Genomic DNA, 27,815 nt, shown 5'->3' on the forward strand with positions numbered 1-27,815 from the left:
AATAACCAGTGATTTATTTTGAAAAAATTTGGATTCGCTTGATCCTTCAGCCGATCTCCAAGAACACCTCAGAAAAATGGTATCTGGTGGTGGGAAAGATTTTTCTGCTTAAAATTAACTCAAATCTAAAAACAAAAAAAAATATTATTACAACATATTAATATAAATAATCACAAAATGACAGTTTCCCTAAAAAAATAAGCGTTTTTTTTTTTAAATGTTCACTTCAGAGTGGCTTCAAAAGTTAAATTGTTATAAATATTTCATGTTCGAGGATATTCTCCTAACCAACTCTAAAAACAGCGTTTCGAGAAAAAAGCGTTTAAAGTTTTGAGACCCGATTAAACTAACTTAAAAACTCCTACAAATAAGCTCATATCTCTGAAACTATTTGCCGGATCAACTTCAAATTTGCGAAGAATATTTTGAAATATATGAACATTCAACATATTAGCAAGTCAATTTTTTGAAATTCACAAATGGATAATAGTTATAGTCAAATTATAATTATAGTCGAGTGTTTGACTATGAAAAGATGAGTCGTGGATTAAAATTGCGGTAGAATCTATAGTTGTTTTTCCACCAAATTAAAAAACCCGTCTAGTGACCAAAAAAATAAGACTCTCGGATACTTATCTATTGTATATATATTTTTCTATGTTTTTAGTGTAAATGAAACATACTTGAATTTACACATATCTAGTCAAAGACAATAACAAAGAGTATTAGGAAATGTTTCATATTTCTAGAACAACTATAATTTAACACACACTGATAATATAATTGGGCCTTAACAAGACTTTTAATGTAATAACAAATACAATAAAATAATGACTAAATGTAGGTTAAACTACTCTCGTTTCTGTAAAGTAGATATTTGCCAACGTGTCTCTACAAACCTAATGTTCATATGTAAATAAAAACACAATGCGGGAAGCACAAATAATGAGAGACTCAATTTGAGTACTGCATCCATAACTGGACGCTGTTTCTCTCCAAAAGCTAGTTTAAATTTAGTTTGTCATTTCGCAGTTTTCTTGTTATTGTAATTTTTATTTGAAAGCTTCGCTTGCATCAACAACAGTTGTGGCACTCTTATTTTTAGTTGTTCGGTGTATTTTCATATTGGTGAACACGTAAACTTTGTTCGGATCGTTCTATGTGCGAATATTTGTGAATTCATGTAACGGTGGAAGTCAAGAAATCGTTTATTTACGAAGTAATACGTTTTAGCGATAGAATGCTGCGGTCTATCTTAATTTTTGGTCTAACCATTCAGTTATTGGTCTTGACGGTTTTTGCTTTGGATATCACACAAGTCGGTTAAATATCAAATTACCTATATATATATGTGTATATATATGCATATCACATGCGCATAATTAATATATACATAAATTTGTTTGTGCAGCTTCCAGATGACAATCAGCATTTCAACCGGACATTGGCGGGTATTATGCGCCCCAGAGTGGTGGGCACGCCTGGTCACAAAGAAGTTGAGAAATTCATAAAAAGGTGATTACTTCGCATACCTATACATTTACTTTAACTGTGTATTACTTTCAGTGTCAATATTCGGCCTGATGTTTTCAAGATAAATATTATGAATCATGAAACCTTATATCTGTAGGATTTTGTAATTTCTTATGCTCTCACAATAAGCTGCGGCAATTTTAAAGTTGTATGCACCTAGCTAGTTTTCGTGCCACCCTAAAATAATGTTATTTGAAGCAAGGCGCTATAACTCTGTGATAAAATAAGTTACAAAGCCCATATTCTGTACAGAGGCATACATCAGGTGCCTCCCATGTTGTTGTTATAGCAGCTTAAGACATTCTTTAAACGGAGAATACTGGACAGATGACGCTCTTCACCCGGATAAAAGTTTGTGCCCGCTCCGAATACGTAGAACTAATTATAATACCCGCTATAGTGTTGTTTCAACTATAAAAATTGCAATAACACCAATCAGTTAGGCCTTTAACTGAAACGTTCCCACGATAATCAGATCTACGTAACCGGATTTTTATTCGACCAAGGTCTGTCAACTCGGCAGCATTATTCCCAATTATTTCAGGAATGTTTCCTGCCTCTACAACAACAGCAATAACAACAACAAACATCTGTAGCGAACAAGTTCGAAAATTGCAAGATTGACAACTTGTAACTTTAGAATTTTAGAAAGCTTTATATCGTAAGACGCGTTCAACACTTATTGTATTGTGCTCGTAATTCGATATCGAAACACTGAACACTGTTAACTTTGGCTGCATCGAAGTTATAATACCCTTCACAGCTGCATTTCTTATAGAATAAAACGGATATAAAAAGGTCTTTATCTTGACTTTGATCGGGCAGTTGAAATGGTGGCTATATGCTTTAGTAGTCCGATCTGGACAATATGTTCGGAGATTATAGGATTGTCTTGGACAGTAATAATAATTAATTTCGTAAAGATATCTCGTCGAATAAAAAAGTTTTCCATACAAGAAATTGATTTATATCCTATAATAATCCGATATGGGCGATTCTAACAAATTAGCTGCTCCTTGGGAAGAAAAGGACGTAAGCCGTACGTCCAAACAAACCCCTTTCATACATGTAATTTATTATTTTTCCAATTTCATTTCTACAGGGAACTAACTACACTCGGCTTTAGCACGGAAGTTGACCAATTTTCCGAAAGGGTCCCCATTTTAGGCAATGTTACTTTCACAAACATTATTGGCGTTTTAAATCCCAACGCTCGTGATTTTTTGGCGCTGGCTTGCCATTATGACAGCAAGTATTTTCAGGATGATCCCGGTTTCGTAGCAGCTATAGATTCAGCAGTGCCATGTGCCACCATATTAAATACCGCTAAGACATTATCATCGTATCTTTTGGGCAACTTTAAAGACCGCAGCGATATTGGGTTAATGGTAATGTAAAGACCTTTAAAAATTTAGCTGTTGTCATAAGCATACCACAAACATTCTAGTTAATATTTTTTGATGGTGAGGAAGCTATTAAGGATTGGTCAGATACCGATTCGATATATGGATCGCGTCACTTGGCAGCGAAATTGTCGAATACACGTACTTCAATGGGCCTAGGCCGCAGTATTGATCGAATTGTGAGTAGTTTAAAACTACTTGTACTAATACTTTTTGAATGTTAAACTTATTATATTTACTTTTGTATTTTAGGAAGTCTTAGTACTACTCGACTTGATTGGGGCCGCCAATCCAAAATTCTACAGTTTTTATCCAAATACTTATGGCTTGCATCATAGCTTGTCCGAAATTGAATTATCATTGTCAGCAGCCAAGCAACTTGAGGGAAAGAATCTGATGTTTATGAGACGCCCATCAACCGGCTTTGTCGATGACGATCACAGGCCATTTTTACAACAAAGTAAGTCAGTTTGTTTTTTATTCTGAATTATTTGCCTTTACTTCATTTATATACTTATTAGTAACGGGTTTTGTTTGTTTTCTATTTTTTGTTTTTATAACAGATGTGCCAGTTTTACATCTCATAACAACACCTTTTCCACCACAATGGCACACACCGAACGATAATGCGGCAAATTTACATTGGCCCTCCATTCGTAATTTTAATAAAATTTTCCGTGCTTTTGTCTATGAATATTTACAACGTCATAAGGAACAAGTGAACTTGCGAGCCGCGTTCCGTTAAACATTTTATTACTTTGTCCAATAATAAAAATTAGTTCCATAGTAATAAAAAATATCTTAAGTTTCTCTTCTTTGCTTATTTAATATTTCACAGTGTTGCTCCTTCTTCTTCTGCTTCCTTAGCAAGATAGTGCTGGTGGACCATTGCTTTAGCAAATGTTCCTGACCCAGGCGAACACTATTTCCACAACACACCTAAAACTAAAACTCACCGATGCAAACGGGATTAGATAAAATCCAGGTAAATTCCGGTAAAGTAGAACCGGCTGTTTTGGGAATTGTGATTGTATACGTCTCCTAGAATCAGCTTTTCATCAATAAACAATATCCATCAGTACTAATGTTCTTTCTAATACAAATATACAAAGGTATAGAAAAAACCCCGGGGCCATACTCTTGGAGTATGATGCTCTAGGTTAAGAAACATAATTTTTTTCTGTGATCCACCTAACAAAGTGGTTTTTTTAGGCAACTCAAAGGAGTTCTTCAACAATATACACCAATTGAAATAATATGAGGACATAACCCAAGGAAGTTAACACTCAACAGTCGAATTTTAATTTGAGATAAAAAAATATCAGGTCTACTACAGACTAACAGAAACAGAAATTATAGCAATCTTTACATTAAATTAAATATATTTTTTAAGCTAGAAATCATTCGTTTTATATCTAAACAGATTTATACAATGTGCACCGACATATATTGTACAATTAATATGTGTATATGAAATGCTTCTGTTATAATATATTCTGTTTCTGTTATAAATGCATTGTATTCTGTTTCTGTTTTCATTACGGTTATATATCATTTTGTTAATGCTCAGATTCGTACGGCAACACATGAGTCAGGAAAGTTTTATGAATGGACGAATGTACCTTCCGGTTATATAATTCTTTCGTTTTGCTGGGCGATTGAAGTATATAATTTAATTTTAAAAAAATAAGACATCCGCTGTTAACAATTTCAGTTATAGACCAAGTTATGAAGATAGAACATTTGTGTTAATTATGAAGACGGCCTATATAACTGCTTCTGAAGATTCTCTAATTACAATTTGCAGATTTGTAAATTTCAGTAATGTTAAATTGCCAACTATTTTATATACATATATTTTTTAGTTATACAGGAAATCCTACTATATGTGAAGCTAAATGCAACATTGCTATAACAACGTGCTTACACTACAGATTTATGCCACATTGAAATTGCAAACCTTTAATTTAAACTCAAATACATAATCCATGAGTTAAATTTTATGCAAATAGATAATCAAATGGAGCCACTAACTCAGTATATAAACGTTAATAATTTTTTGTTATATATTTTATAAATAAAATAACAAAATTAGGATATCTTGATACGTTATAAAAGGCGAACGATTAACTAACGCCAGTGTAAGCTACTGTCAACGTTTTTACTGATGACATCACGGCGTACTTAGCAACCATTTCCAGTGGTTTTATTTTGGTACTGAGTTCATGACTGGTTTTGTTGTGTTATTTTTAGGCATTTTGTGGTCGGCGAATCAGCATAGCAAAATAAAGATTCTTTTGCTATTGAATGTGTGAAAACTCGGGTAGGTCATTATGACCATTTCCATTAAATTATAAAAGACTTAAATGTGCCAAATGTATAAATATATGTGAATAACTATCAGAACCTGTTTCGTTATTACATTTAAGAAAATAAATATAAGCTAGGTAAAAGTTTCTACCAGTCGACGTGTATATCAATTTTTTAAGGTTATGGTTGTTTGGTGGTCGCGCGGAATAAGATATCTAAATATGAAAATTTAGAATTTATTAAGTGTGAATTATAATTTAAACAAATTTTACTCAACTTACTTTTTTTTGCATATGATTTGCCCAAAATTCTTGTGGAGCAACCTCCCACAGAGAATCAAAGAATCTAAAGCAATTCTTATGTTTATTTTTTTGGCTTTTGTTTTTTTTTCTATGCGTGTATATAAGACCAATTTGAGTTGTATAATTACCCAATATTCTATTGAATTAAAATTCTTTTGTGGTTTCATTTATAATTTTAATACTTTATTATGCGTTGCTTTTGATTCATTATTTTTTAATATTATGTTGGCATTTCTTACGTAAACTAGAGTATATAATAATTCGTTTGATTTACAAAATATTTATTACTGTTCATATAATGATATACAATTTTATAACAAATTACTTAATATTAGGAATAAGATGAATTTGCTATTGGTATTTCTGCTAATATTGGCAGTACGACTTGCATCGGTGTTTATAGTCCAAACGTCCTATGTGCCGGATGAATATTGGCAGAGCTTGGAGGTGGCCCATAAATTAACTTTTGGGTAAGTTAATTTTAAGTAACATGCCAGATTTTCTCAATATATGCTAATTTTAAACAGATATGGATATCTAACGTGGGAATGGGTGCAAGGTATACGCAGCTATGTTTACCCCATATTGATAGCAGGTGTTTACAAATTATTAGCCTTACTTAACTTAGATACGGTGCAGTTATTGGTAAGTATGGATTTATTGTAATATATCATGATATCATGCTAACGTTACAATAATATTATATTTTATAGGTAATTTTACCGCGCATACTGCAGGCCACATTGTCGGCTTATTCAGACTATAGATTTTTTGTGTGGTCTGGTAAAAAGAAATGGGCGTTGTTCTTAGTCCTTGTACCGTGGTTTTGGTTCTATATTGGTTCACGAACTTTATCAAATACCCTAGAAACATCACTCACCACCATAGCATTGAGTTACTTTCCTTGGAGTGGGGAAAATACCACATATTTATGGTTTGCAGCAATTTGTTGCTTCTTAAGACCAACTTCAGCCATTATCTGGATACCATTATGTATTTATCATTTGCGAAAAAGTCGTTTATCAGCAAGTGATCTAATTTTCAAACATTTCTTGGTTATTGGGTAAGTGGTGGCGAAATATTTAACATAATATGCATATGTAATTGTATCCACTTTAATTTTCAAAAGGTTGTTAGTTGGTGCAGTGTGTGTTGCTATAGATACTTACTGGCATGGTAGGGTTATTATTACACCATATGAATTCTTCAAATATAACGTTTTACACAATATCGGCAGTTTTTATGGTTCCCATCCATGGTAAGTAAATTATACTTTTGTCTATATTTTAACTTAAATATAATATTTTTTTAATTTGCTTAAGGTATTGGTACTTCACTGTTGGCTTACCAACTGTTTTGGGCATCAATACAATACCATTTATATTCGGAGTCATTGATACCGTACGCTATAAGAGGAATTATCCTGTGCGTAAACAACTACTTATTGTCATTTTGCTGTCGTTAGTTGTATTAAGTACAGTTGAGCATAAAGAGTTCCGTTTTGTTGCGTCCTTATTACCTCTATGTCTCTACATAATTGCTGATACATTAACGCGTTGGAGTTATAATGCTTCCAGGTAAATTTAATTTTTTAACATTTATATCGCATTTCTTAAATTATTTATTCTTCATTTTTATAGAAGCATTCTTTGGTTTGTCGCATTGGTTATAGTCATAGGCAATGCGTTCCCAGCGTGGTATTTAAGTACTGTTCACCAAAAAGGACCCATAGATGTTATGACACATGTCCAGCAAATTGCCCGTAATTACAGAGATGAAAACAAACATCGTGCCAGCATACTCTTTTTAATGCCTTGCCATTCTACACCATATTATAGGTTTGTTCAAAAATTTTTACTTTTCCTTATATTTATTTTTATTACAATCCTTGGTAAATATTATTTTTAGCCACGTACATGAAAACATTACCATGCGGTTTTTAACTTGTGAGCCTAATTTACAAAATACACCCAATTACGTCGATGAGGCCGACCAATTTTATAGATCACCAGTACATTGGCTCCACTCACATATACCTTCGTACCCGCGTACTGCTATGCCCTCACATATTGTACTTTTTGAACCTTTAGCACCGGTCATAAATGAATTTTTAATTAACTACAAAATTTTACATCGGGTCTTTAACGCTGAGGTGAACGAGAATATTCAGCCACAACATATACTAAATGAGTGGTCAAGAGTACTAAAAGACGAAGACGTAAACATTGAATCATTACTTAAAAATGTGCGCAATCGCATAGGTAAGAATATATTGGTATATCAACGACTTCTCGCAGGAGAAGAAAACACCTTCAATAGGGATGAGTTCAAGATACCGCAAGGATCTAAAGTAAAAGACGATATACGTAATGTTAACACTGATGAAGTATCTGAGCAGCAACACAATATGTTTAATTAAATAGCTGACAATATGAAAACAAATTAAAAAGGGCAGCGTGGAAGTACAGAATCGTGGGTGCTTCTTTGTTCGGTACACTTAGTGCCAACATAATTTTTGCATATCTAACGATGCAATAGAAAATTAAATGATATTAAATATCAAATATCAGTTAAGTAGTGCAAAAAGCAAGTTTGCTCTAGTGTTTATATACACACGTATATATATTTGTAAGTTTTATTTTGTGTTTATTTCTTTGAATATATTAACTATCAACTTCAAAACAAAAAACATGCAGATGCTATAAATGTTTACAAATCTTGTCAATGAAGTGTACATGAGTACGTCTATACAATAAATAATAAGTTTAAACCACCGGTGTATAAATGTATGTACATTTTTGCATGTCCAGAACTGTCACAAGTCTTTTATATTTAAAAAAAAAATAGATTAATGTAGGAATTATATATTCATAAAACTGCGAAACTAAGTTATGACAATTTTACAATCAGATAGAGATTCTAGGAATTATAACATTTTAAAATAAAGTTTTACATTATAAAGAAATATTTATTTATTAATTGTGTAAATTTATTTATAACATTTTGCTTTCGATTGTGATGCTTTAATATTTGACGTTTTCAGAAAAAAGTGTTGATCGATCACAATAACGATTGAAATCGTTATTTAGGTAACTTAGTACAACACGTATAGATATGGGTGATCTACACTTTCATTCTGTAACTTTTGGTCGGAAATCAGAGATTAACGAATATCTTTTATTTCAAAAGAGATATTTGGTTACCCCATTTTTAACTTGCCTGTTAAAATTTGTTTTTATGACACTTCGATCAGGTGATCGTATCTTTAAAACTGACAAACTGTCATTTTATGATTATTTTTCCCTGTTTTTATAGCATATGGCATCTGTTATTTCAATAGTGTAGCACTATCACTTTTCAACTGAAATTTGAAAACAAAGTATATTTTAAATGTTTATTGGTTTGAATTATACACATAATTAAAATAAATTAAATTAGTTTTCTATAAACCCACGTTTATGAAATTACATTGTTTATCATACGCACTTAGTGATTTATCACGGTTTTATTCCATTCGAGGGAATAAAAGTTCCCTTAAATCTTGTATTACTGAAAAATAACATCCCTGGCTGCATTTTACTTTACTGCTGTAAGTCGGCACTGATATCACACACGAACGAACGAAAGAAAAATTAATTTGCTCAATCTGATTAATTTTTACTTTTCTACACTTTTGAATAGGTCAACATCTTTTTAAAAGATTCGAATTAGGAATGGCGGCTACAGCTAGATCACTACTAAAGCTTCGAGGTAAGAAAATTACTTTTAAAAAAGGTAATGCCACAGTGAAAATTATATAACTAGTAGCAAATTGTGTGCACCACATATACTTGGACGTAAAAATATGGTTTGATAATATTCAAAATCACTGTTAAAAAAAGAAATAAAGTTATTATAGTAAATAACGAATCATAGTAGGCTATATTGTGCTTCTATTACTCGAATGAAAAATATGTTTACATGTGACAGTGAAGTGGCATTGACCATATGTAAAAGAAAGGAAAAGTTAATTTTTCAATCATTCGGCCCTGCATTAAAGTTATGTGTACATACGTACATTAATACACATGAGTTTATATGTTACATATATATTTGTGCTATAACATCTGTTGGCATACTATTTTGAATACTTTTATTTCATAACTTGCTATTACACATATATATAAAGAAATATTTATTTAATTTATTAATTTTAAATAGATAGTATCTCCGTTGGTGTACGTTTTGGGTCAGAATATGCCAAGACGCGTGGCAACTTGCAATTAACAGCTGATTCACGTGTTATATGCCAAGGCTTTACCGGTAAACAAGGTACTTTCCACAGCCAACAAGCTTTAGAGTATGGCACCAAAATCGTTGGTGGAATCTCTCCCAAGAAAGGCGGCACTACACATCTTGGTCTGCCAGTATTTGCTTCGGTAATTAATAGGATTATGTTAAATAGTTCACGACTAATGACTATGATGTTAAAAATATATTTATTATTATAGGTAGCTGAAGCGAAAAAGGCAACCGATCCTCACGCAACTGTTATCTATGTGCCACCACCTGGTGCAGCGGCTGCTATTTTGGAAGCTCTGGAAGCCGAAATTCCATTGATTGTTTGTATCACCGAAGGAGTGCCTCAGCATGATATGGTACGCGTAAAACACGCTCTATTGAGGCAAAACAAATCACGTCTAGTTGGTCCCAATTGCCCCGGTATCATTGCACCTGAAAGAGTAAGTCTACGATATAATTAAGGTTATTGGAAAATAAATTATACTATTGAGTGTATATACATGTACGAGTATGTATGTATGCACATATAATAATATAATTAATTATGCAGTTACCTAATATTTCATAATTTTCTTCGATAAGGCTAATCGTTTAATATACATATAGGTTAAAGCAAAGGTTCAAAGTGCGCTCAGATTAAACTTTATTCTACATACCATATACATAGGTGTATGTACAATGAAATTTATTTTGTAGGCTTACATAATGAATCAAAAGATCAGTAGGAGCGCTCTAATTAACCTACATGCAGCTATTGAACTGAATTTTATTTATAAAAATACATTTTTTTAATTAAAATAACTGTTTTTATTTTTAATATAAAGTAATTTATTTTTATTTTTTAATAATAAAAGTAATTAAATTTTTTGTTTTTAATAATAAAAGTAATTATATTATTTATTTTTTAATAATAAAAGTAATTTTTTTTCTTTTTTTAATAATTAAAGTAATTTTTTTTTTTTAATAATAAAAGTAATTATTTTTTTTTTTAATAATAAAAGTAATTATTTTTTTTTTTAATAATAAAAGTAAGTTTTTTTTATTTATTATTAATAAAAGTAATTTTTTTCATTTATTTAGTAATTTTTTTTATTTATTTAGTAATTTTTTTTAATTAATAAAAATAAACCGGCTTTTGAAACAAAATGCTAATTTCTATTATAACGTTTTAATTTTGTTATAGTGCAAGATTGGCATCATGCCTGGTCATATCCACAAGCGTGGTAAAATCGGTGTTGTATCCCGTTCAGGTACACTCACATATGAAGCCGTGAATCAGACTACTGAAGTTGGCCTTGGACAAACATTGTGTGTTGGTATCGGTGGTGATCCGTTTAACGGTACCGACTTCATCGATTGTTTGGAAATATTCTTGAAGGATCCAGACACTAAAGGTATTATTCTAATCGGTGAAATTGGTGGTGTGGCTGAGGAAAACGCTGCCGAATACCTGACACAATATAACACGGTGAGATTTGAATATATATTTTACGGAAACATTTTGCTAATAAAGTATTTTTTTTTTAGGGCATTAAAGCGAAACCGGTCGTATCATTTATTGCCGGTCTATCCGCTCCCCCCGGTCGCCGTATGGGTCATGCTGGTGCCATTATCTCTGGTGGTAAGGGAGGTGCTGGTGATAAAATTAAAGCTCTCGAACAAGCTGGTGTTATTGTAACCAGGAGCCCTGCACAAATGGGCAAGGAATTGTACAAAGAGATGAAACGTCTGGAGTTAGCCTAGAATTTAATGAAAAGCTAGGAGGCAGCAGCATAACTCAACCGTTCAACAACCGAAATGTACATTAAGGGGAAGGCACATATTAAAGCGATCAACTAAGTAAAAAGTTAAATGTGGAATATGACAGCTTGTTTGGTGATAAATGAAAGATGATTGAAAAAATATAAAATATAAATTATACGATTACTAAAGCAAATAAAAGAAAAGTAAAAAAAAATCAAAAACGTACAGTGAACATTTCCATACCTAACTGCCGAAAATAAAATGCGAAAATTATGAACAAAGAGATCTTAAACACAGTTGCCACAATAATAAATAGTCAAACTAAATTCATAAAATAGTAAATATTACCACCAAAAAATTAATATACTCGGGCTCCAGCCAATATATTTATAATATAAAATGTAAGCATTATTTCTCTGCACTCTCTTAATGTTTTGCATGAACAAGTAACTACACTAAATATGCACTGAGTTAAGAATATACACAGCACTTTACACTTACATTACTTAAGCGATCGTGCAAACAATTTTTGCCTAGTTCAATACTTTTATTTCAAACGTGAGCTGCATGCAATTAAATTTTATATAATAATAATAATAACAAGACACAGCATCCTATTTGCCAGCAAAACAAAAAAAAAACAAGTTTTTATTAAGCTGAATATGTTTAATTGAAAACTGATGAAAACAAGCGCAAATAAGAAAAATTAGTGTGCTATTTAACTATCTACAAACTAAAGTGAATAATGTTATAAATGTGCATATGTATGTATGTACTTTAATAAAGAATCAGAAATACAAAAAAAAAGTTGTTTAATTTTTTTATTTTCTTAATATTTTTGCTATGTAAAATTAAACAGCGCACAGGGTGAGTCAAAAATAACATAGTAAGTGAACATGAAGCGAATAAGAAAAAATAAAAAGAAGGCATAACTTATATCCAAGAGTGAAAAATGTGGTAACAAAAGACTTAGGCAACAAACCATATTACAGATCCTATATGCCATAGTGGTTCGATCTAAACAATAAATTGGAGGTTGTTCCGTTGCCTTGGACAACAATCTATGCCAAAATTTCGTGAAAATATCTCGTCAAATATTATATAATGTTTTCCATACAATGACTTGATTTTGATCGGTCAGTTTGTATGGCAGCTATATGTGATTGTGATCCGATCTTAACAATTTGTTCGAAGATTATAGCCTTGCCTTGAACAATAAGTTATGCCAAAATTCGTGAAGAAAATTGGTCAAATAAAATTGTTTGTATGAAAATGACCAGCTTCTTGGGGAGAAAAAGATGTGTGCGATGTATCTCAAAATGTGAAGAACTAGTTCGCTTATATGTATATGTAAAGACGAACAGACGGACATAGCTAAATCGACTCAGCTCATCCCGCTGATTATTTTGATATATACTTAATAGTTTCCGACGTTTCCTGCTGGATATTACAAGCTTCGAAGCAATCACCAATATACCCTTTACAAGGTATACAAATTGTATATATAATACAAATAATAGCTTTACATAAGCTTTAAAGCTTTAAACAGTGTATGTAAATTAGGTTTCAACGCAGCTTAAACGTTCTGAAGCTTTTTTATCAATAACTGTGTCTTGTACAAAGAACAAGCTATCCATACAATATATTTATAAAAGAGATGTACCTTAATTAGGAGCACCATTATCTACAAATGTATATCTTAGGACATGCAAAGCTTTAAGAAGCGCTCTAATCACGTTTCTGCTTGAATTAAATCACAGTACACCACATTCGATCAACAATATGCACATACACAAACGCACATACAAGTAGATGGTTATAGGTATGATTATATGATGCTTTAAATTGCTCGATTTGAATATCAGTTGGCCTCTCAGCGCTCAATAGGCCAAATGAGTTGATATAAACGTGTTTTGAGCTTGGCCCAAAGTAAGAGACACAGTTGAGTACGAGTGCTAGTACACACACACACACACTTACCCATATATACCTATGGCTGTGCGCAACACCTTAACCAAGTTAGCCGATTAGTGCTTGGTTAGTTGTGTTACGATCGATCTTGGACGCTGTTATACTCTGAAATGACTGACGGATGTGGAAAGACGCTCGCTCGACTTGTTTGCAATATATAATTAAGTTAAAATATTAAAAATAATAATAAAGTTTTAAATGTGATATAATACTTACAATAAAAAAAACAAATTTAATTAACGAAGTAGAGCTAAAAATGCAAAGAATATATACCTATATAAAATAACTATAAAAATTTGTAGCCGATATATATTCACGACGAATAGGTAAATGATAAGTTGTTAAAGTGACGTATAATATAATACAAATACTTATCTACATAAATATGTATGTAGTATGTGAAGTCAGTAGTGATGTGATCGTGAGTTTAAGTGAATTGCACCCACCACATCAGAAATCAAATACTAGCAGATTTATAATTCTACCAAATAAGTACTTGTGTTGGTGTTATTTCATGTATCAAAATGCTCTTAAAAAATGCAAATATACATAGTTATATATGTATGTACATGCATGCATATATTAATATGCTTTTATAGCACTTCGGTGCAGATATACAAAAAATTATATTTAAATATATACATATGTATGCATGTATATACAGAGGTGCATATGTTCACTTATTAGGCATATTTTATACATGCATACATATTAACGAAAACTTTTTGTATAAAAAATGAAATTATTCTGTCTTGCTTATTTAAATCAAGTATTTCTTTGAATAGGCATCACAAAAAATTGTGTTTGTAAGCAGTGATATAAGTAAACTCTACGCCGGCGCAGAAGCAATCGTTAGTACCGACTACGATCGGAAAATCATACATACTTATAGCATGTATATATATGTATATTATATATATATGTATATGTGTGTGCATGTATGTCTATTTGATCTTCGCGTATAAATTACGTGAGCGTTTGGTATGTGACGTGCAAAAAAGGTGTTCAGCTATTTTTATATGTACATATGTATGTACGCATCGTACACATATTTACTATTGTTCTTTTTATTTGGTATGAGTATTATGGGTATTATAAAAGCGAAACAGCTGTAAGGTCATAAAAAGACAGTAGAGATGGGTTCGGCAATAAACTGATAGTTTGCTGAATAATACATGTTTTCGCATTTAGTTAATTATTTAAACGAAAAACAATTAATTATCTGTGTGCTATATGCACATGGAAAATTATTCGTTCAAAATATGCAGTTTTTAGTATCAAATAATAAGTTTTAAAAATTATAGTTTTTGAAATTATAATATAAAAACCTAATACCTGTAGTTTATTTGTTATTAAGAGTTAAAATATATACATAAATATTTAGATATTTATTAATTTCAGTTAAATATTCTCTATCATAGATGTTGTAATTCATATCAAACGAAATAAAAACCATATTCTTTCAATTTAGAAATATTAAAACAACTTTTGTAGAATATTTATGATGTGACTGAACTATTGATTAATGCAAAGTAAAAAAACAGTAAGAATGGTTAAAAAATTTAAATGTTGAGCAAGATCGCAAAAACTAAAATATAAAAGCAAGAAAAAACGTTAAATTCAGTTGCAGCGAAATTTCAAAAATACAAAAGAACTTTATTTTGATAGGCAGTTTGTATGGTATCTACATATCAGCTTCTTGGGGAGAAAAGAACGTGTGCAAAATTTCAGATCGCTAGCTCAAAAACTAAGTGCTAGTTCACATATATACAGACAGGCAGATAGATGGACAGGGCTTAATCGATTCAGCTCGTCACGTCGATCATATATATACATATGTATGTATATATATACTTTATTGGGTCTCTGTAGTTTTCTTTTGGGTGTTAAGAACTTCGCGGTAAGTTAATACACCCTTCTTCAGTTAGCTAGTGGATTCACACTTACTCTAGATCGCACATTTCGAAATGTGGTATTTACCAAATTATATACATATGATTTTTAAATAAGACTTTTTTGCAGGTTGGCATTTATTCGATTGAGTTCTTAGCTTCAACCTACTTTGTTGCCATATAACGTGTAGAAGATTTTCCATCAATCGATATTTAAAATACTATATATTCTCGATAAGGTGCTACAAAACCAGTTAAACGAAAAAATATTTAAAATATTATAAGCCTGTTGCTGCAATATAAAAATAAGGGAGTGTACGTGATTGTAAATGAATACCGGGTTCTATTCTAAATAATAAAGTTGTCGGTAGGGATCAAGAAAGTTCAATTGTCAGTGTAGTAGAAGCTTTAAAAATCGGCTGAGAATGTATAAATATATGAGAAAGTCTTTTGCTGATAGTTATCGCCGACTAATAATTCTATAAATGATGAACAGAGAAAAATCATTGTATAATTTTTTTATTAAAGTGTACGTATCTAATATGCCCTTAAATTTAATATATAGATAAAATATTTTATTCGATTACTTGTTGCTATTTTAAAGGTCAATTCATAATGTCCTCCTCATAAAAAACATCGTCACTATTGGCTAAAAACTGGGAAAGTAAATTTTCACAAGCTTCTTTTACTAGCAAATTTATTCGTAAAATCCAGAAACCAGTAAAACCTCCCAACTAAGCTTCGTTTCCCTTTTTTTTGTACTAGACCTAAAATATCCATTTTCGAAGTTCAATTTTTATGACGAAAAAAAATTAAAATTATATCAGATTTGGTTAAATTTTTAAAATTATCACTCAGATTTGCAAAAATTTATCTTACAATTTCAACAAAATACAATCCATTCTAAAATACCCAAAAAGAAAATCTAATTTTAATGATTTTAACTTAAACAGTTTTTCGCCAATACATTAGTATGTACAACAAATACACTTATATTAGTACAGATGTACCTACATATATGTATATATGAAATGTACAAAATTGGTCTGATAATTAGAAGAATATATATAATTGCTCGTAATTATGCGTGCAAAGGTATATAGCACTATTTGATGTCATTTGACTATGAATAAGCCAATTTACATAAGAATGTATGTGCATATAGTTGTAAAATAAAAGTGAAAACGGCAATTAACAAGTTTTACGGCATCATAATACCTGGACTACAACAATGTTACGCACGTGTAAACAAACACACCAGCTATTATAACTGCTGTATTTAATTTCGCACAATCTATTTATCGTTTTGCATATATGTATGTTTCTATAACAAGTAAGGAAGGTTCGAAGCTTGGCAGGAACTAGAAATAAATTCTTCCTACTATCGTAAATATTCGATGTGAGGCGAAAATTGAAAATGATTCTTTTACCGTTATGTGGTAGAACTCGTTAATGGATTTCTCTAATTTTCATAATTTATTCCTAAAACAAAAGAGTTCCGAAAGTAGTGACTAAGTTAAATATTTAATTGTTCTACGGAATCACGGGCACCAAGCCTCAAGTGTGCCGCATTAGAACCGGCATTTCAATTACACTATGGACACCAGTAGACTCTAAATGATAACAAGATATTAAATGTTTCTTACAGAAAGCATTGACTGGTATATAAATATCGAGAATATCATCTGATCAAATTTTCAAGCACTATTTCCTTAACTTTTTCGATGTTATCATCATTAACAAAGATAGATGGACGACTCGCATGAGTGAAGTTTTCGTTGTCTTCATGAACTTCACTGAATACTTTGTGTAACTCAAATACTTGTGTCCATTATAAAGAAGACTCAGTAGCCTTGATTGCATTGGAACACACAAAATTTCAAGCAAACTCGTTGTTCAAGTTTCTCCATGGTACAAATCGCCAGACAAATCTTTTGCGTCGTAAACAAACATCTTCCAACACACCCCAATAGGCATATGGGTGTTCACACGATTATAAAATAAGGTTGTACCAATCAAGGATTTTTTTTCGATTCGGATCAGTCCGGATCAAATTTGATCAGATAGTACAGATCTCTCTCTGAACTACTTGTTCTTAGTAAGGCTCAATAGAATCTCTTTTATTTTGGCTTAGAATTGTTTTTGTTTTTAAATATCGGTAATGCAAAGTGATTGGCGTGTCTATATCAGTATTATACTTATAATGTAAATTCGTTTATATTTTTCTTTGCAGTAAAACTGTAATATAGTATAACAACTACTCATAACGATACCGTATTAGAAACCGATCAACATAACGGCTTTTGAAGTAGAAAGTAATGCAGCAGTAATTTCCACAAAATGCCCCGTAAACTATTGAAATTCCTCATAATCTTTGACAATACATCACTCTTGTATTTCCCCGGCCAATTTCTATCTGGCCGCGTACTTATCGAACTACAAGATGACACACCCGCGTTGGGTCTGCACTTTCACGTTGTCGGTGAAGGTGTAGTCCGCGCAGGTACAGCACGACAGGAACGTACTTATGACAAAGAGAACTATATTGATTTTCGTATGCGATTATTGGGTGATGTGGATCAAGGACCGTCAGTACTCTCGCCTGGTATACACAGTTTTCCATTTAAATTGGGTCTGCCAGTGGGTTTGCCGTCCACGTTTTTAGGACGTTATGGTTGGATACAGTACTATTGCAAGGCGGCATTGCGTGAACCGAACGGACTGATACACAAAAATCATCAAGTATTCATTGTGATGAACCCGATCGATCTAAATTTGGAGCGACCGATTCTCTCGGTATGTCATGCAACTGCATTAATTTATTTATTTAATATACTAGTATTATATATTGTCATTCCAGCAACCATTTACTTGTGAGATCGAGCACAAACTTGGTGTGGCCTGTGTGGGCGGCGGCAAAGTTGTTGCGCGAGTTGCACTCGATCGCGGCGGCTATGTGCCGGGGGAGAGCATATTGATTACGGCATATATTTCGAATCACAGTAATGTAACGATTAAGCGGACAAAGGCCTCCCTAACCGAGGTTTGATTTAACTAAACTAATTTTAGTCATTATAAAAAAAATATATATATGAAATATTTTTACTTATTCCACACAGACCATTGAATATTTGGCACGCGGGAAAGTGGTGCAAACAGAGAAACGGGCGCTGGCCGCTTTGGCGCGTGGGAAAATTCGTCCTGGCGGTAAGGATGAGTGGCAAAACGATAGCCTGTATGTACCACCGTTGCCGCCGACAAATTTGCATGGCTGCCATTTGATAAAAATCTCCTACGATGTGTTTTTCGTAATCGAACCGAAATCTTTGGAGAAGGAAATCAAATTGCAATTGCCCATAGTGTTAGCTACATACCCTTTTCGCAATAACGGCAATGATGTCTCGAATACTTGGCCAGATTCAGTGCTAAAACCGGACACACATTACCCGTCGACATTACCCATTTTTCGTCCGTGGCTGCATGAGAAACCCGAACCCAATTGAGTGTAAAAGATACATACATACAGACATAAATATGTATTCTTAAGAAACAAGCGAGCAGTGATTACATTAAAAGAAAATCATATAAAAAATTAGCGAAGTAAAATTCGTTTTTTATGTGTATGTACTTACACCCTATTTGTTTATAACTTACCTACAATAATACTAAGTGGTTTAATATTTACCCCAACTTGTTATGTGCCTAAATAAAATTATTATATTATTTGCGTAAACAAATGTATATAAAAAAAAACTTACCATAAAATTTTAAAAATTTAACATATTTCTATTTTATATTTCGATTAAATTTTTTCGAACGTACTTTAAAGCCTAGCTTTCCTTATTATATTTTCTAAATTCTGACCTTCACACCGAGGTTTAATAATAAAAAAACACATTTAAAAATCCACTCAGTGAGATTTTGCCTAAATCCACTTAATCATTTAAATGAGCTTATTTTGAATACGAGTCTCGACGATTTTGTTGACAGCCATAATAATTTAGATACTACACATATACTCGAACATATGTATTTAGTGAGTAAACATATTAATTTTACTTATTTGCATCGTATTTAACTTAGTATACAATAATGTAAGACAAAAACATGTTTTTATTTTAATTTAACTAATTTAAACATGTTTTTATTTTAATTTAACTAATTTAAGGCGAAGCAATAAATGTTCACTTACAACAGACATTTTGGTAGTCTTTTTCCACTTAGTATGTCCAAACAAAACTTTAATTTCGGCTGCACCGAAACTATAATACCCTTCACATGTGCACTGCTAAATAATTTGTATGAAGATTGTACCATTGCCTTGACCAATAATCCATGCCAAATTCGAGAAGATATCTTCGTAAATAAACAGGTTTTCCATACAAGCACTTTATAGGATCATTCAGTTTGTATGGCAGCTACATAGTATAGTGATCCGATATCGGCGATTCCGACAAATGAGTAGCTTCAATGGGAGAAAAGGACGTGTGTCGATCACTCAAAAACTGAAGGACTATGTCGTATATATACATACATTAGAGTGCGGAAAATGTTCTACGGATCATTCTGAAAAACTCTGATAAGAAACTATGGGTCTATAATCAATTTCGAGCCAGCAATTTTTAAGTCGAAGTTAGCTTTTGGGGATTATAAAAATTTGTTCGTAAGTTTCTGAGTTATCCCAATAAAATTGAATACATGCATTTTATATTGTTTTGGTATATATTTTTTTTGGTGTTCCGACGTTTTCTTCTGGGCGTTACAACGTTCATGGCAAACATAAAGTGTTAAATTTGCGATCTCGCCTCCATCTACAATAACAAATGTATTTGAAATATCCGTTTTAATGTCAAATTAACCGTACATTCGTTGCTTGCAAAAGGAAAATAAGGGACCAGCTGATTATAATATTAAGTTCGAATCGTTAAGATAATTCACATTGGTAACTCTGGTCTAAGTGAAGATCGTTCTATGTTTTCAAATCGCGTGCTTAACGGTATAGAGAGCTTTCCACAGCTGAAAATGTCTGATTCTGATTTAAAACAGCAGTTATAAGTGTTCACAATTGCAATAATGCTTTTCTTTCATGAGAGTTGATAATTTGTGTTTTTTTTATTCTTTGTTATAAAAGACTAGATTTAATGTAAAAATTTGCTAAAGCACGTTTTTAAGAAAATTCGTTAATTTCCATTTCATATTGAAGATAAATTCTCCTAAATCGAAGCGGTTAAATAATATTCCTTGCGTGCTCGGATAACGGCGATGGTTCTTCCCTGTGCGCTGAATTACACAACCCTTAAAAGAATTCAGACGAACGTCAATCTCGCCCTCCTCAACCTTAAAAACAATGATTTAGACGTATAAAAGTTTTTAGTAAACGGTTATCAAGAACATTTTCAATAAATATATATGTACCTCATCAAATCCGTAAATGTCCTGGTAGCAGGTATACGAAATACAACGCCGCACACATGATTTCTTCATAACAGCTTCCAAATTTTCACACAAAGTGTTGCGTTCACATGCTGTCTCGAATTCGTGATATAGAATTTCCTATACATATTATATATTTATTTAAAACAATTTGATATTTTACACAAGAAATCAAATTAGTAAAATCAATAATCACACATTTTTGCTAGTCTCCTTGTAAGCATATTCAGGAAAGTGAAATGTTGCTGCCTTTGGCAACGTCTGACCACCAGCACCTTTTTCTTCATAGAGACCCGATGTAGACACACTTAAATTCACTATAGTTATTATAAAATTTACCAATATCCGTGTCAACTTCATTCTACATACGTTTACTGAGCGTATAAAAATATGGACATACAAATAAACTAGTGAATATTCGGCGCCTGTCATTTAATAAGGGTTGAATCATCTTTCAAATATATAACATGGATGTATATAAAAAAAATAGATGTCATAGCTTTAAAAATTATTTTTTATTTATAATTATAATAATTATTTCAATTAATATATTTCTTGCAATAACTGTCAAATTAAACCTCAAACCTATACCTTTGGATTCAATTAAATTCTTCTTTGACTTGCAGTATATTTTGATTTTAAATCTATTTCTGGTTTCTAAAAAATATTATGTATTATATATATATATTATAATTTATATACATATATATAGCAAGCTTTTATGCCTTTTCTTGTAAATATTGTCGCGCGTCTTCAACCTAAAATAAAGAAAATTATTATTTTTTTTAAATTACACATTCAAATTTTACCGTTTTAAACCACGCGGATCCCGTTTTAAACATCATCCTATGCACAAACGACATCGTGGACCGTGGAGCTATTCCATGCATATGCAGGTGTTTTACGGTAATGAAAGGCGGCAGATGAAAACCAAATAAAGCATCTGTTGTACTGATATTATTCTTTTCAAAAAAGGACTTTAGACCTTGTTCCATGCTGTCCACTAAAAGCAAAAACTATTATACAATAACGTTGTTCAGAAAGTTACGTTTTTATAAAGGTTGGTGCGTTGAAAAATTATAATAAAAAAAAATTTATATTAAACTTTTACTATAATATTTTGACCACATTGAAATGTTTAATAAATTCACATTATTGGTGTAGTCTTCTTGTGCCTTTATGGTACAATCTGATGGAAAATTCGGAAAGTTTTTACATGCAAAATGTTTAAATTTTTAGAGGATGAACGAAATTTCACTGTAAGTACTTCAGGCAAGTTTCATCTTACCTAATCCTATATCATTCTTTGTCAATGCCTTCAAACTCTCTACATGCCGCTTTGGAACAGCCAAGTAATGGTAAGTTGATGATGGCTTTATGTCTTTAAATATAACAAAATCCTCATTTTCATATTCGATCACAGTATTGGGTTGTTTTCCTGCAGAAATCTCACAAAATATACAGTGCCCCATATTCGACGAACCAATTCGGATTAATCGTAGAAATGGTAAAAATGCCAACACACAGAGACCCAGCAAAATTATGTACTTTTTGGCATTCAGCTGTTTTTGAGGCAACATCGGTGGAATATTGTCTAAACAATTTCTAAAATGATAACAAATGATAACAAATACACGCAGTGCGCAAGACGATAAATTTAGCTTCGAATATTTTGCCTACTTACCAGCTGCTTGAATTTTTTTCTGCTAAGAAAGGATCAATTTTTAACAATTCAAAGTAATGTTGCTCATACTAACAAAATTAATTATGCAAAAATTGTATTTACATACATACGTACATATAATAAATAGCTAGAGCTAAAATTGCAAACGTATACACGTTAGATATTTGTTGGTAAGTGGCAAGTTAGTTTTGTAGAATCAGCTGTTATGCTGTCAAATTGATTGTGTCACAACAAAGCAAAGTGTACGATGTTCAAGCGGTAGGAGGAGTCAACAAACTATATTAAATACGTGAATGTGGGGGTGCAAATTTAATTGATAACGAAAAAACGAAAAGTTAACTTCATTAACTAACGTAAAAGTGGAAACAAAATTTTGTGTATATTAGTTTAAAAGTGAAATAGCATGAACGAACTGAAAGCACCGTCTCTCCAATCGCTCTTGGAGTCGGATCGTGGATCTAGTGACAGTTTGCTTGCCGAATCATTGCTTGATGTGGACGATGTAAATAAATACCTAATAATTTATATATGCATATGTGCTATAAATTTTTCATAATTTTCAGTTGGATGATGTGGAATATTCGATTCCACCAAGTGGTGAATTACCGACCTTAGAGTCGGCATTAAGTGAGTTTGAAGCAGATTCGGACATAGGTTCGGAATTGGGCGTACCAGCACCGGCACCAACACCAACGCCCTCATTAGCAGAAGAGGGTGGAGTTCGCAATGGTGGCGCAGGCGGAGGCGGTTCCATAATGCGTTATGCCATGATGCATGGAGTATCTGCACAAATTGCGTCAGCTGCTGTAAGTTCCGTATTAAACATATTTTTAATGTAGTGTGTGAATTTATTTATCTTATAATTAATGCAACCATCAGGATCGGGTAAACGCTGGTTTTACAACTGCGTGCGCTGTGTCAACCTTAATCGGCATTGGTACCTCACATGGTCACATTCTCAATTTTGACATAACACAAACACTACGTTGGGCACATCAGGACAAACACGGTCAAGGTGCTGTGTCAGCATTGTCATACAATCCGGATTGTACACGTCTATTAGCTGGTTATGCACGTGGACTTGTTGTAATGATTGACACACAATCCGGCGACGTTTTACGCAACCTATTTGACGCGATTACTCCAAATACTGGAGTTCTGCATTTAAAATGGACCTCTAGACCGGCACTTGCGCTCTGCTCCGATTCAGGAGGTTCAGTATGGTCGTTGAGCTTCACAAGAAAGTTAGGCATTCGTGGTTGCTCGTCCCGCTGTCTTTTTAGTGGAGCACGTGGAGAAGTTTGCACCATGGAACCATTGTTGATAGATAGTTCGCATGACTTGGATCAATATTGCATTATTGCACTTGCCACTTTATCCAAATACTTTATTGTAACCATACGTCCACGTCTTAAAGTGATTAAGTATCATGCACTTCAAGGGCCAGCTGATTGTTTACCCGTACTGGCATGGCAAATGGTTCTAATACAAGCAGCAGACACTACACGTTCTTTTGATCCAGTTCTTGTAGTAGGACGTGGCAATCAATTGTTTTTCCATCAACTTTTTATGACAAATGGGCGTATTTCTTTACTTTACTTGCGGCATGTGCAAATGCAGACAAATTTACTATCGGTTCATTGGTTGGGCCCAAAGTGTGTCGCATGTATGGATGTATCGGAAATACTACATCTAATAGATGTGCGATCCAGCAAAGAACTGGAATGTATCGATATGGCTAATGCCGGATTAGTATATGGCTCAGCGCAATTCAAAGGACTTGCGACCGGCGGTAATGTGTCACCTGCTTTAGCTTTGGCCGGCACACATGCGTGTTACAATTCCTTAATGTCGCGCGGCACACAATTATACATTTTGGGTGCACGATCCTTGCATATGATAGCTGTGCGCACATGGACAGAGCGCATTAGCTACTTGGTAAGAAGCGAATTGCACTTAGAAATGTTATAAGTTATTTTAAAAGTTTTACTTATTATCTAGGTGAAAAATCAAAGATGGCAAGAAGCATGTGATCTCGCGCTAGACGGTTATCGCGCCACAGCGGAGCGTCCCAGACGTAAAGCACAAGCAAAAGAGCGCATTATAATGCTTTTCAAAGAGTATTTGGCTGCATCGGCAAGAGCGCCTGATTACTGTCTGGGACCTATTGTGAAGTGTCTGATCACAATAGGTGAACTGGAATTGCTATGGACACAACTGTGGGAACGCTTACAAAACAAAAGCCTTTATCTACAACATATCACCGAACACATAGAAAACGATAATATTCACCGTGTCAGCCCAACAATTTCGCAAGCATTAGTAGAACATTGGCTAGAAATATCACCAACAAAATTAGAAGAAATTATACTTAAACTTGACTGGACCTGCCTTGATTTAAACCAAGTACTAAAGGCAGCCAAACGTTTTAAGCTTTATCGCGCACAAATCTACCTCAATACACATGCACTTAACGACTACTCCAGTCCGCTTACGGAATTGATACCTTTGGTAGCGCAAGAACCATCGGCTGTAGGAAACTCGCTGCTCGTGTACATATCAAGTTGTCTGGCAGGACGTGGTTATCCAAGCGGTGAAATACCAACCGATATAGTTCAAAATGTCAAACACGAGGTCCTACGCTGCTTAACTTCGCTACATTCTAATACTAGTGTGCCGAACGAACTGCCATATCCTTACTTGCGTGCGCTACTCAAATTCGATACTAGAGAAACCTTAAATGTGATTTCGTTAGCTTTTCAGGAGAAGGAATTTAGTGGTGAGCTTGGTTTCTCGCATCGCAAACGCATAATAAACATACTTTTAGAAATAATGACACCCGAAAACACAACGGTAAGATAATAATATATATTTTTATACGCTGAACAGGATTTATTAAGTTTGCCACGAAGTTTGTAACACCCAGAAGAAAACGTCAAAGACCCTTGTATTTGTATAAATAATCAACGTTACGAGCTGAATCGATTTAGCCAGGTCCGTCTGTATATACGCGAATTAGTTTTTCTCAGTTTTTGAGACATTAATCTCATCTCCCCAATAAACTGCTCATTTGTCGGAACCGTCGATATCGCAGCTGCCATAGATATGGAACTATCAAAATTTAGTCTTTCTATGGAAAATTTTTTTATTTGACAAAGTATCTTCAAGAAATTTGGCATAAATTATGCAATGCCACAATCACTGAACAAATTGTTTAGATCGAACCAGTATTGTATATAGCGACTGTAGATCAAACGATCAAAATCAAGTCCTTGTATATAAAACTTTATTATTTGACAAGATATATTCACGAAATTTGGCGTGGCTTATTGTTCAAGGCCAACCTCTACAATCTCTGCACAAAATTTTTAGATCGGACCACTATAGCATATAGCTGCCATACAAACTGATCGATCAAATCAAGTCCTTATATGGAAAACTGTCTAATTTGTTAAGGATAGCTTCGATGCAATCGAAGTTAATGTTTTTACTGGTTTTGTTGCATAACTTCCAACTAAAATTTTTTACACAAATTCAGTATATAAATAAATATTGTATATAATAGTTACTATTTTTTTATATTTTTTATTAATAACCAGTGGGCGGAGATTGGTTGCCTTTTAAATTTCATCGCCCAACAAATATCCCAACAATGTCTAAAACCCGACACTCAACTGCTGGGGAAAGTGCTCAATCACTTGGCGAAAGAAAAAATAACTAACGAAACTACACGGCAACATTCTGAACGCGAGAGTGCATGGCATGAACTGCTCATTAATAATTGTCTAGACGAAATTAGTACGGATGAGGAGCAACTGCGTCTGGCGAAACGCGCCCATTGCTACTATGTGGAGGAATATCTACTAGAGAAGCTGCAGCGTTACGATGATATTGTTGAGTGTTATCTGAATAATGATCAGCGTCACGATACCATGTTTAGCTATATGGAGCGGCATGTACAACAACCAGAGCGTAAAATTTACGAACAAATTGAGAAACACTTCAAACGTATGCTGGAAATAAACGCCAAGGAAACAACGCGCTTAATAGATTTCCACTTTAGTGCGAAAATTAACAAATTACTGGAAGTGGCGCAAGAAGATGAGCAATCATTATTAACTTTTCTAGAGCATTTACATCGACGAAGATTTGTTTTAACTGCCGCGCAGAGTGCACAATTGCTGGCACTTTTATGCAAGTTTAAACCAGAGGAAGTCGATGAATTTGTGCGCCAATGCGACGAGTATCGTGTAGAAGAGGCGCTAAGCTTAGTTTTAGCGCATAAACTGAACAAATCGGCGATATATCTATATGAAAAGCAAGCGAACTATCACAATGCCTTCGAGTTGTCCATAGAATTATTAACTACATTACATGGTGAGGTGGCGGCTACTTTTGCCCAAGAAATAAGCGACTTGTGTGTACGTGCCACAAACGTGCTTCCAAAGGCGGATTGTGAACAATTTTGGTTTACGCTCCTACAGCAAATATTGCCACGTGATGATCTCAAATCCAGCACGAAGCATATGTTACATTTATCGTCGCAATATGTCGACTTACCAAAACTGGTGCAACTTGTGATGAACACCCGTAATGTATCGGGCAATTTTGGTGATATTAAAGATTTGCTAATGAGTATGCTGTCACAATCCCGACTTGAGACAGATACCATGGAGAAAACGCTGCAAGTCAAGTGTCAAGATCTAGCAAATGCTTTTGCACGTAAACGTTCCGAGGCTAAGCGCGGTCTCCTAGTGCCGACAATGCGTTGTGCCATTTGCCAACAACGTTTGTACAATCAAAGTGATATACTTGTCTTAGGCGGCTGTGGACATGCTGTTCATGACCAATGTGCAGCAACATATAATGAAACAGTGCAATTGCGCTTAAATAACAGTGATCTTTCGCAAACGACGCAAACGGAAAATGATGCATATAACGGTATTAATGTAGCATGCCCGCATTGCTCAGCGGAAATGAGAAATAATTTTTACAATAATATAATTAAACTATCGGAACCTAAGCGTACAGTGTTTGTACGCTGTGATGGGGCTTTTAATATACAGCAACAACAACAACATAATGTAAATCAAATGGGTATATTGAAATTAAAAGCGCCACCACGAAAATTTACTTGCAACTAATAGTAATGAAAGTTAAATATGGCATTTTGCAATTCTACGTTTGACATCTCATAAATAACTGTGTATTTTGCTATTATAGCGTTTTGTTTTTTTTTTTAAATGTGTCATCGAAGATTACT

General features: G+C 33.3%; 7 protein-coding genes across 9 annotated transcripts; 5 read left to right on the forward strand and 2 right to left on the reverse strand.

The window, feature by feature from the left end:
- Positions 1 to 1,089: 1,089 nt before the first annotated feature.
- On the forward strand, positions 1,090 to 3,733 carry LOC106617334 (glutaminyl-peptide cyclotransferase). Its single transcript, XM_014234448.3, has 6 exons — positions 1,090 to 1,318; positions 1,412 to 1,515; positions 2,636 to 2,921; positions 2,981 to 3,115; positions 3,189 to 3,396; positions 3,500 to 3,733. The coding sequence occupies exons 1-6, from the start codon at positions 1,241 to 1,243 to the stop codon at positions 3,679 to 3,681; spliced, it is 993 nt and encodes a 330-aa protein (XP_014089923.2). The 5' UTR covers positions 1,090 to 1,240; the 3' UTR covers positions 3,682 to 3,733.
- Positions 3,734 to 5,109: 1,376 nt separating this feature from the next.
- Positions 5,110 to 8,513, forward strand: PIG-B (phosphatidylinositol glycan anchor biosynthesis class B). Of its 2 annotated transcripts, none has more exons than XM_014234442.3 (8): positions 5,110 to 5,259; positions 5,884 to 6,018; positions 6,076 to 6,193; positions 6,262 to 6,611; positions 6,678 to 6,806; positions 6,871 to 7,125; positions 7,189 to 7,386; positions 7,457 to 8,513. In XM_014234442.3, exons 2-8 carry the CDS (start codon positions 5,891 to 5,893, stop codon positions 7,965 to 7,967), a joined length of 1,689 nt encoding a protein of 562 aa, XP_014089917.2. In that variant the 5' UTR covers positions 5,110 to 5,259; positions 5,884 to 5,890; the 3' UTR covers positions 7,968 to 8,513. The 2 variants fall into 2 exon arrangements, with proteins under 2 accessions (XP_014089917.2, XP_014089918.2); XM_014234443.3 differs by having other exon boundaries at positions 5,248 to 5,383.
- Positions 8,514 to 9,140: 627 nt separating this feature from the next.
- Scsalpha1 (Succinyl-coenzyme A synthetase alpha subunit 1) lies at positions 9,141 to 12,379 on the forward strand. The gene is made up of 5 exons (XM_014234440.3): positions 9,141 to 9,298; positions 9,749 to 9,966; positions 10,039 to 10,269; positions 11,013 to 11,297; positions 11,357 to 12,379. Exons 1-5 carry the CDS (start codon positions 9,262 to 9,264, stop codon positions 11,570 to 11,572), a joined length of 987 nt encoding a protein of 328 aa, XP_014089915.1. The 5' UTR covers positions 9,141 to 9,261; the 3' UTR covers positions 11,573 to 12,379.
- Positions 12,380 to 13,594: 1,215 nt separating this feature from the next.
- Vdup1 (arrestin family protein Vdup1) lies at positions 13,595 to 20,143 on the forward strand. The gene is made up of 4 exons (XM_014234451.3): positions 13,595 to 13,869; positions 17,669 to 18,231; positions 18,296 to 18,478; positions 18,555 to 20,143. The coding sequence occupies exons 2-4, from the start codon at positions 17,776 to 17,778 to the stop codon at positions 18,936 to 18,938; spliced, it is 1,023 nt and encodes a 340-aa protein (XP_014089926.1). The 5' UTR covers positions 13,595 to 13,869; positions 17,669 to 17,775; the 3' UTR covers positions 18,939 to 20,143.
- Positions 19,590 to 21,300, reverse strand: LOC106617341 (uncharacterized). The gene is made up of 3 exons (XM_014234454.3): positions 21,067 to 21,300; positions 20,851 to 20,988; positions 19,590 to 20,772 (listed from the first exon to the last, which is right to left on the reverse strand). Exons 1-3 carry the CDS (start codon positions 21,298 to 21,300, stop codon positions 20,590 to 20,592), a joined length of 555 nt encoding a protein of 184 aa, XP_014089929.3. The 3' UTR covers positions 19,590 to 20,589.
- A 64-nt stretch (positions 21,301 to 21,364) lies between these two features.
- LOC106617337 (adenosine 5'-monophosphoramidase HINT3) lies at positions 21,365 to 22,687 on the reverse strand. Of its 2 annotated transcripts, XM_036359636.2 has the most exons (5): positions 22,553 to 22,687; positions 22,157 to 22,473; positions 21,678 to 21,871; positions 21,571 to 21,626; positions 21,365 to 21,525 (listed from the first exon to the last, which is right to left on the reverse strand). In XM_036359636.2, the coding sequence occupies exons 2-4, from the start codon at positions 22,446 to 22,448 to the stop codon at positions 21,588 to 21,590; spliced, it is 525 nt and encodes a 174-aa protein (XP_036215529.1). In that variant the 5' UTR covers positions 22,449 to 22,473; positions 22,553 to 22,687; the 3' UTR covers positions 21,365 to 21,525; positions 21,571 to 21,587. The 2 variants fall into 2 exon arrangements, with proteins under 2 accessions (XP_036215529.1, XP_014089925.1); XM_014234450.3 differs by having other exon boundaries at positions 21,365 to 21,626.
- Positions 22,688 to 22,774: 87 nt separating this feature from the next.
- On the forward strand, positions 22,775 to 27,715 carry Vps8 (vacuolar protein sorting 8). Its single transcript, XM_014234468.3, has 5 exons — positions 22,775 to 23,054; positions 23,116 to 23,358; positions 23,432 to 24,490; positions 24,554 to 25,405; positions 26,152 to 27,715. Exons 1-5 carry the CDS (start codon positions 22,956 to 22,958, stop codon positions 27,694 to 27,696), a joined length of 3,798 nt encoding a protein of 1,265 aa, XP_014089943.2. The 5' UTR covers positions 22,775 to 22,955; the 3' UTR covers positions 27,697 to 27,715.
- The last annotated feature ends 100 nt before the right edge of the window (positions 27,716 to 27,815 follow it).

The sequence above is a fragment of the Bactrocera oleae genome, chromosome 6 (genome assembly GCF_042242935.1).
Source record: "Bactrocera oleae isolate idBacOlea1 chromosome 6, idBacOlea1, whole genome shotgun sequence".
NCBI classification, from domain to species: domain Eukaryota; kingdom Metazoa; phylum Arthropoda; class Insecta; order Diptera; family Tephritidae; genus Bactrocera; species Bactrocera oleae.

Excerpts from the sequence above, each read along its gene's own strand:
- LOC106617334 (XM_014234448.3), top strand. The coding sequence starts at position 1,241 with ATGCTGCGGTCTATCTTAATTTTTGGTCTAACCATTCAGTTATTGGTC. Across the intron at positions 1,319-1,411 it reads TTGCTTTGGATATCACACAA|CTTCCAGATGACAATCAGCA; the intron begins GTCGGTTAAATA and ends TTGTTTGTGCAG. Across the intron at positions 2,922-2,980 it reads GCAGCGATATTGGGTTAATG|TTAATATTTTTTGATGGTGA; the intron begins GTAATGTAAAGA and ends CAAACATTCTAG.
- PIG-B (XM_014234442.3), top strand. The coding sequence starts at position 5,891 with ATGAATTTGCTATTGGTATTTCTGCTAATATTGGCAGTACGACTTGCA. Across the intron at positions 6,194-6,261 it reads TAGATACGGTGCAGTTATTG|GTAATTTTACCGCGCATACT; the intron begins GTAAGTATGGAT and ends TATATTTTATAG. Across the intron at positions 7,126-7,188 it reads TGGAGTTATAATGCTTCCAG|AAGCATTCTTTGGTTTGTCG; the intron begins GTAAATTTAATT and ends TCATTTTTATAG.
- Scsalpha1 (XM_014234440.3), top strand. The coding sequence starts at position 9,262 with ATGGCGGCTACAGCTAGATCACTACTAAAGCTTCGAG. Across the intron at positions 9,299-9,748 it reads ATCACTACTAAAGCTTCGAG|ATAGTATCTCCGTTGGTGTA; the intron begins GTAAGAAAATTA and ends AATTTTAAATAG. Across the intron at positions 11,298-11,356 it reads ACCTGACACAATATAACACG|GGCATTAAAGCGAAACCGGT; the intron begins GTGAGATTTGAA and ends TTTTTTTTTTAG.
- Vdup1 (XM_014234451.3), top strand. The coding sequence starts at position 17,776 with ATGCCCCGTAAACTATTGAAATTCCTCATAATCTTTGACAATACATCA. Across the intron at positions 18,232-18,295 it reads TGGAGCGACCGATTCTCTCG|CAACCATTTACTTGTGAGAT; the intron begins GTATGTCATGCA and ends TTGTCATTCCAG. Across the intron at positions 18,479-18,554 it reads CAAAGGCCTCCCTAACCGAG|ACCATTGAATATTTGGCACG; the intron begins GTTTGATTTAAC and ends TATTCCACACAG.
- LOC106617341 (XM_014234454.3), bottom strand. The coding sequence starts at position 21,300 with ATGACAGGCGCCGAATATTCACTAGTTTATTTGTATGTCCATATTTTT. Across the intron at positions 20,989-21,066 it reads ACAAGGAGACTAGCAAAAAT|GAAATTCTATATCACGAATT; the intron begins GTGTGATTATTG and ends TAATATGTATAG. Across the intron at positions 20,773-20,850 it reads ACATTTACGGATTTGATGAG|GTTGAGGAGGGCGAGATTGA; the intron begins GTACATATATAT and ends ATTGTTTTTAAG.
- LOC106617337 (XM_036359636.2), bottom strand. The coding sequence starts at position 22,448 with ATGTTGCCTCAAAAACAGCTGAATGCCAAAAAGTACATAATTTTGCTG. Across the intron at positions 21,872-22,156 it reads AAAGAATGATATAGGATTAG|TGGACAGCATGGAACAAGGT; the intron begins GTAAGATGAAAC and ends TTTTGCTTTTAG. Across the intron at positions 21,627-21,677 it reads GATCCGCGTGGTTTAAAACG|GTTGAAGACGCGCGACAATA; the intron begins GTAAAATTTGAA and ends TCTTTATTTTAG.
- Vps8 (XM_014234468.3), top strand. The coding sequence starts at position 22,956 with ATGAACGAACTGAAAGCACCGTCTCTCCAATCGCTCTTGGAGTCGGAT. Across the intron at positions 24,491-24,553 it reads CAGAGCGCATTAGCTACTTG|GTGAAAAATCAAAGATGGCA; the intron begins GTAAGAAGCGAA and ends CTTATTATCTAG. Across the intron at positions 25,406-26,151 it reads TGACACCCGAAAACACAACG|TGGGCGGAGATTGGTTGCCT; the intron begins GTAAGATAATAA and ends ATTAATAACCAG.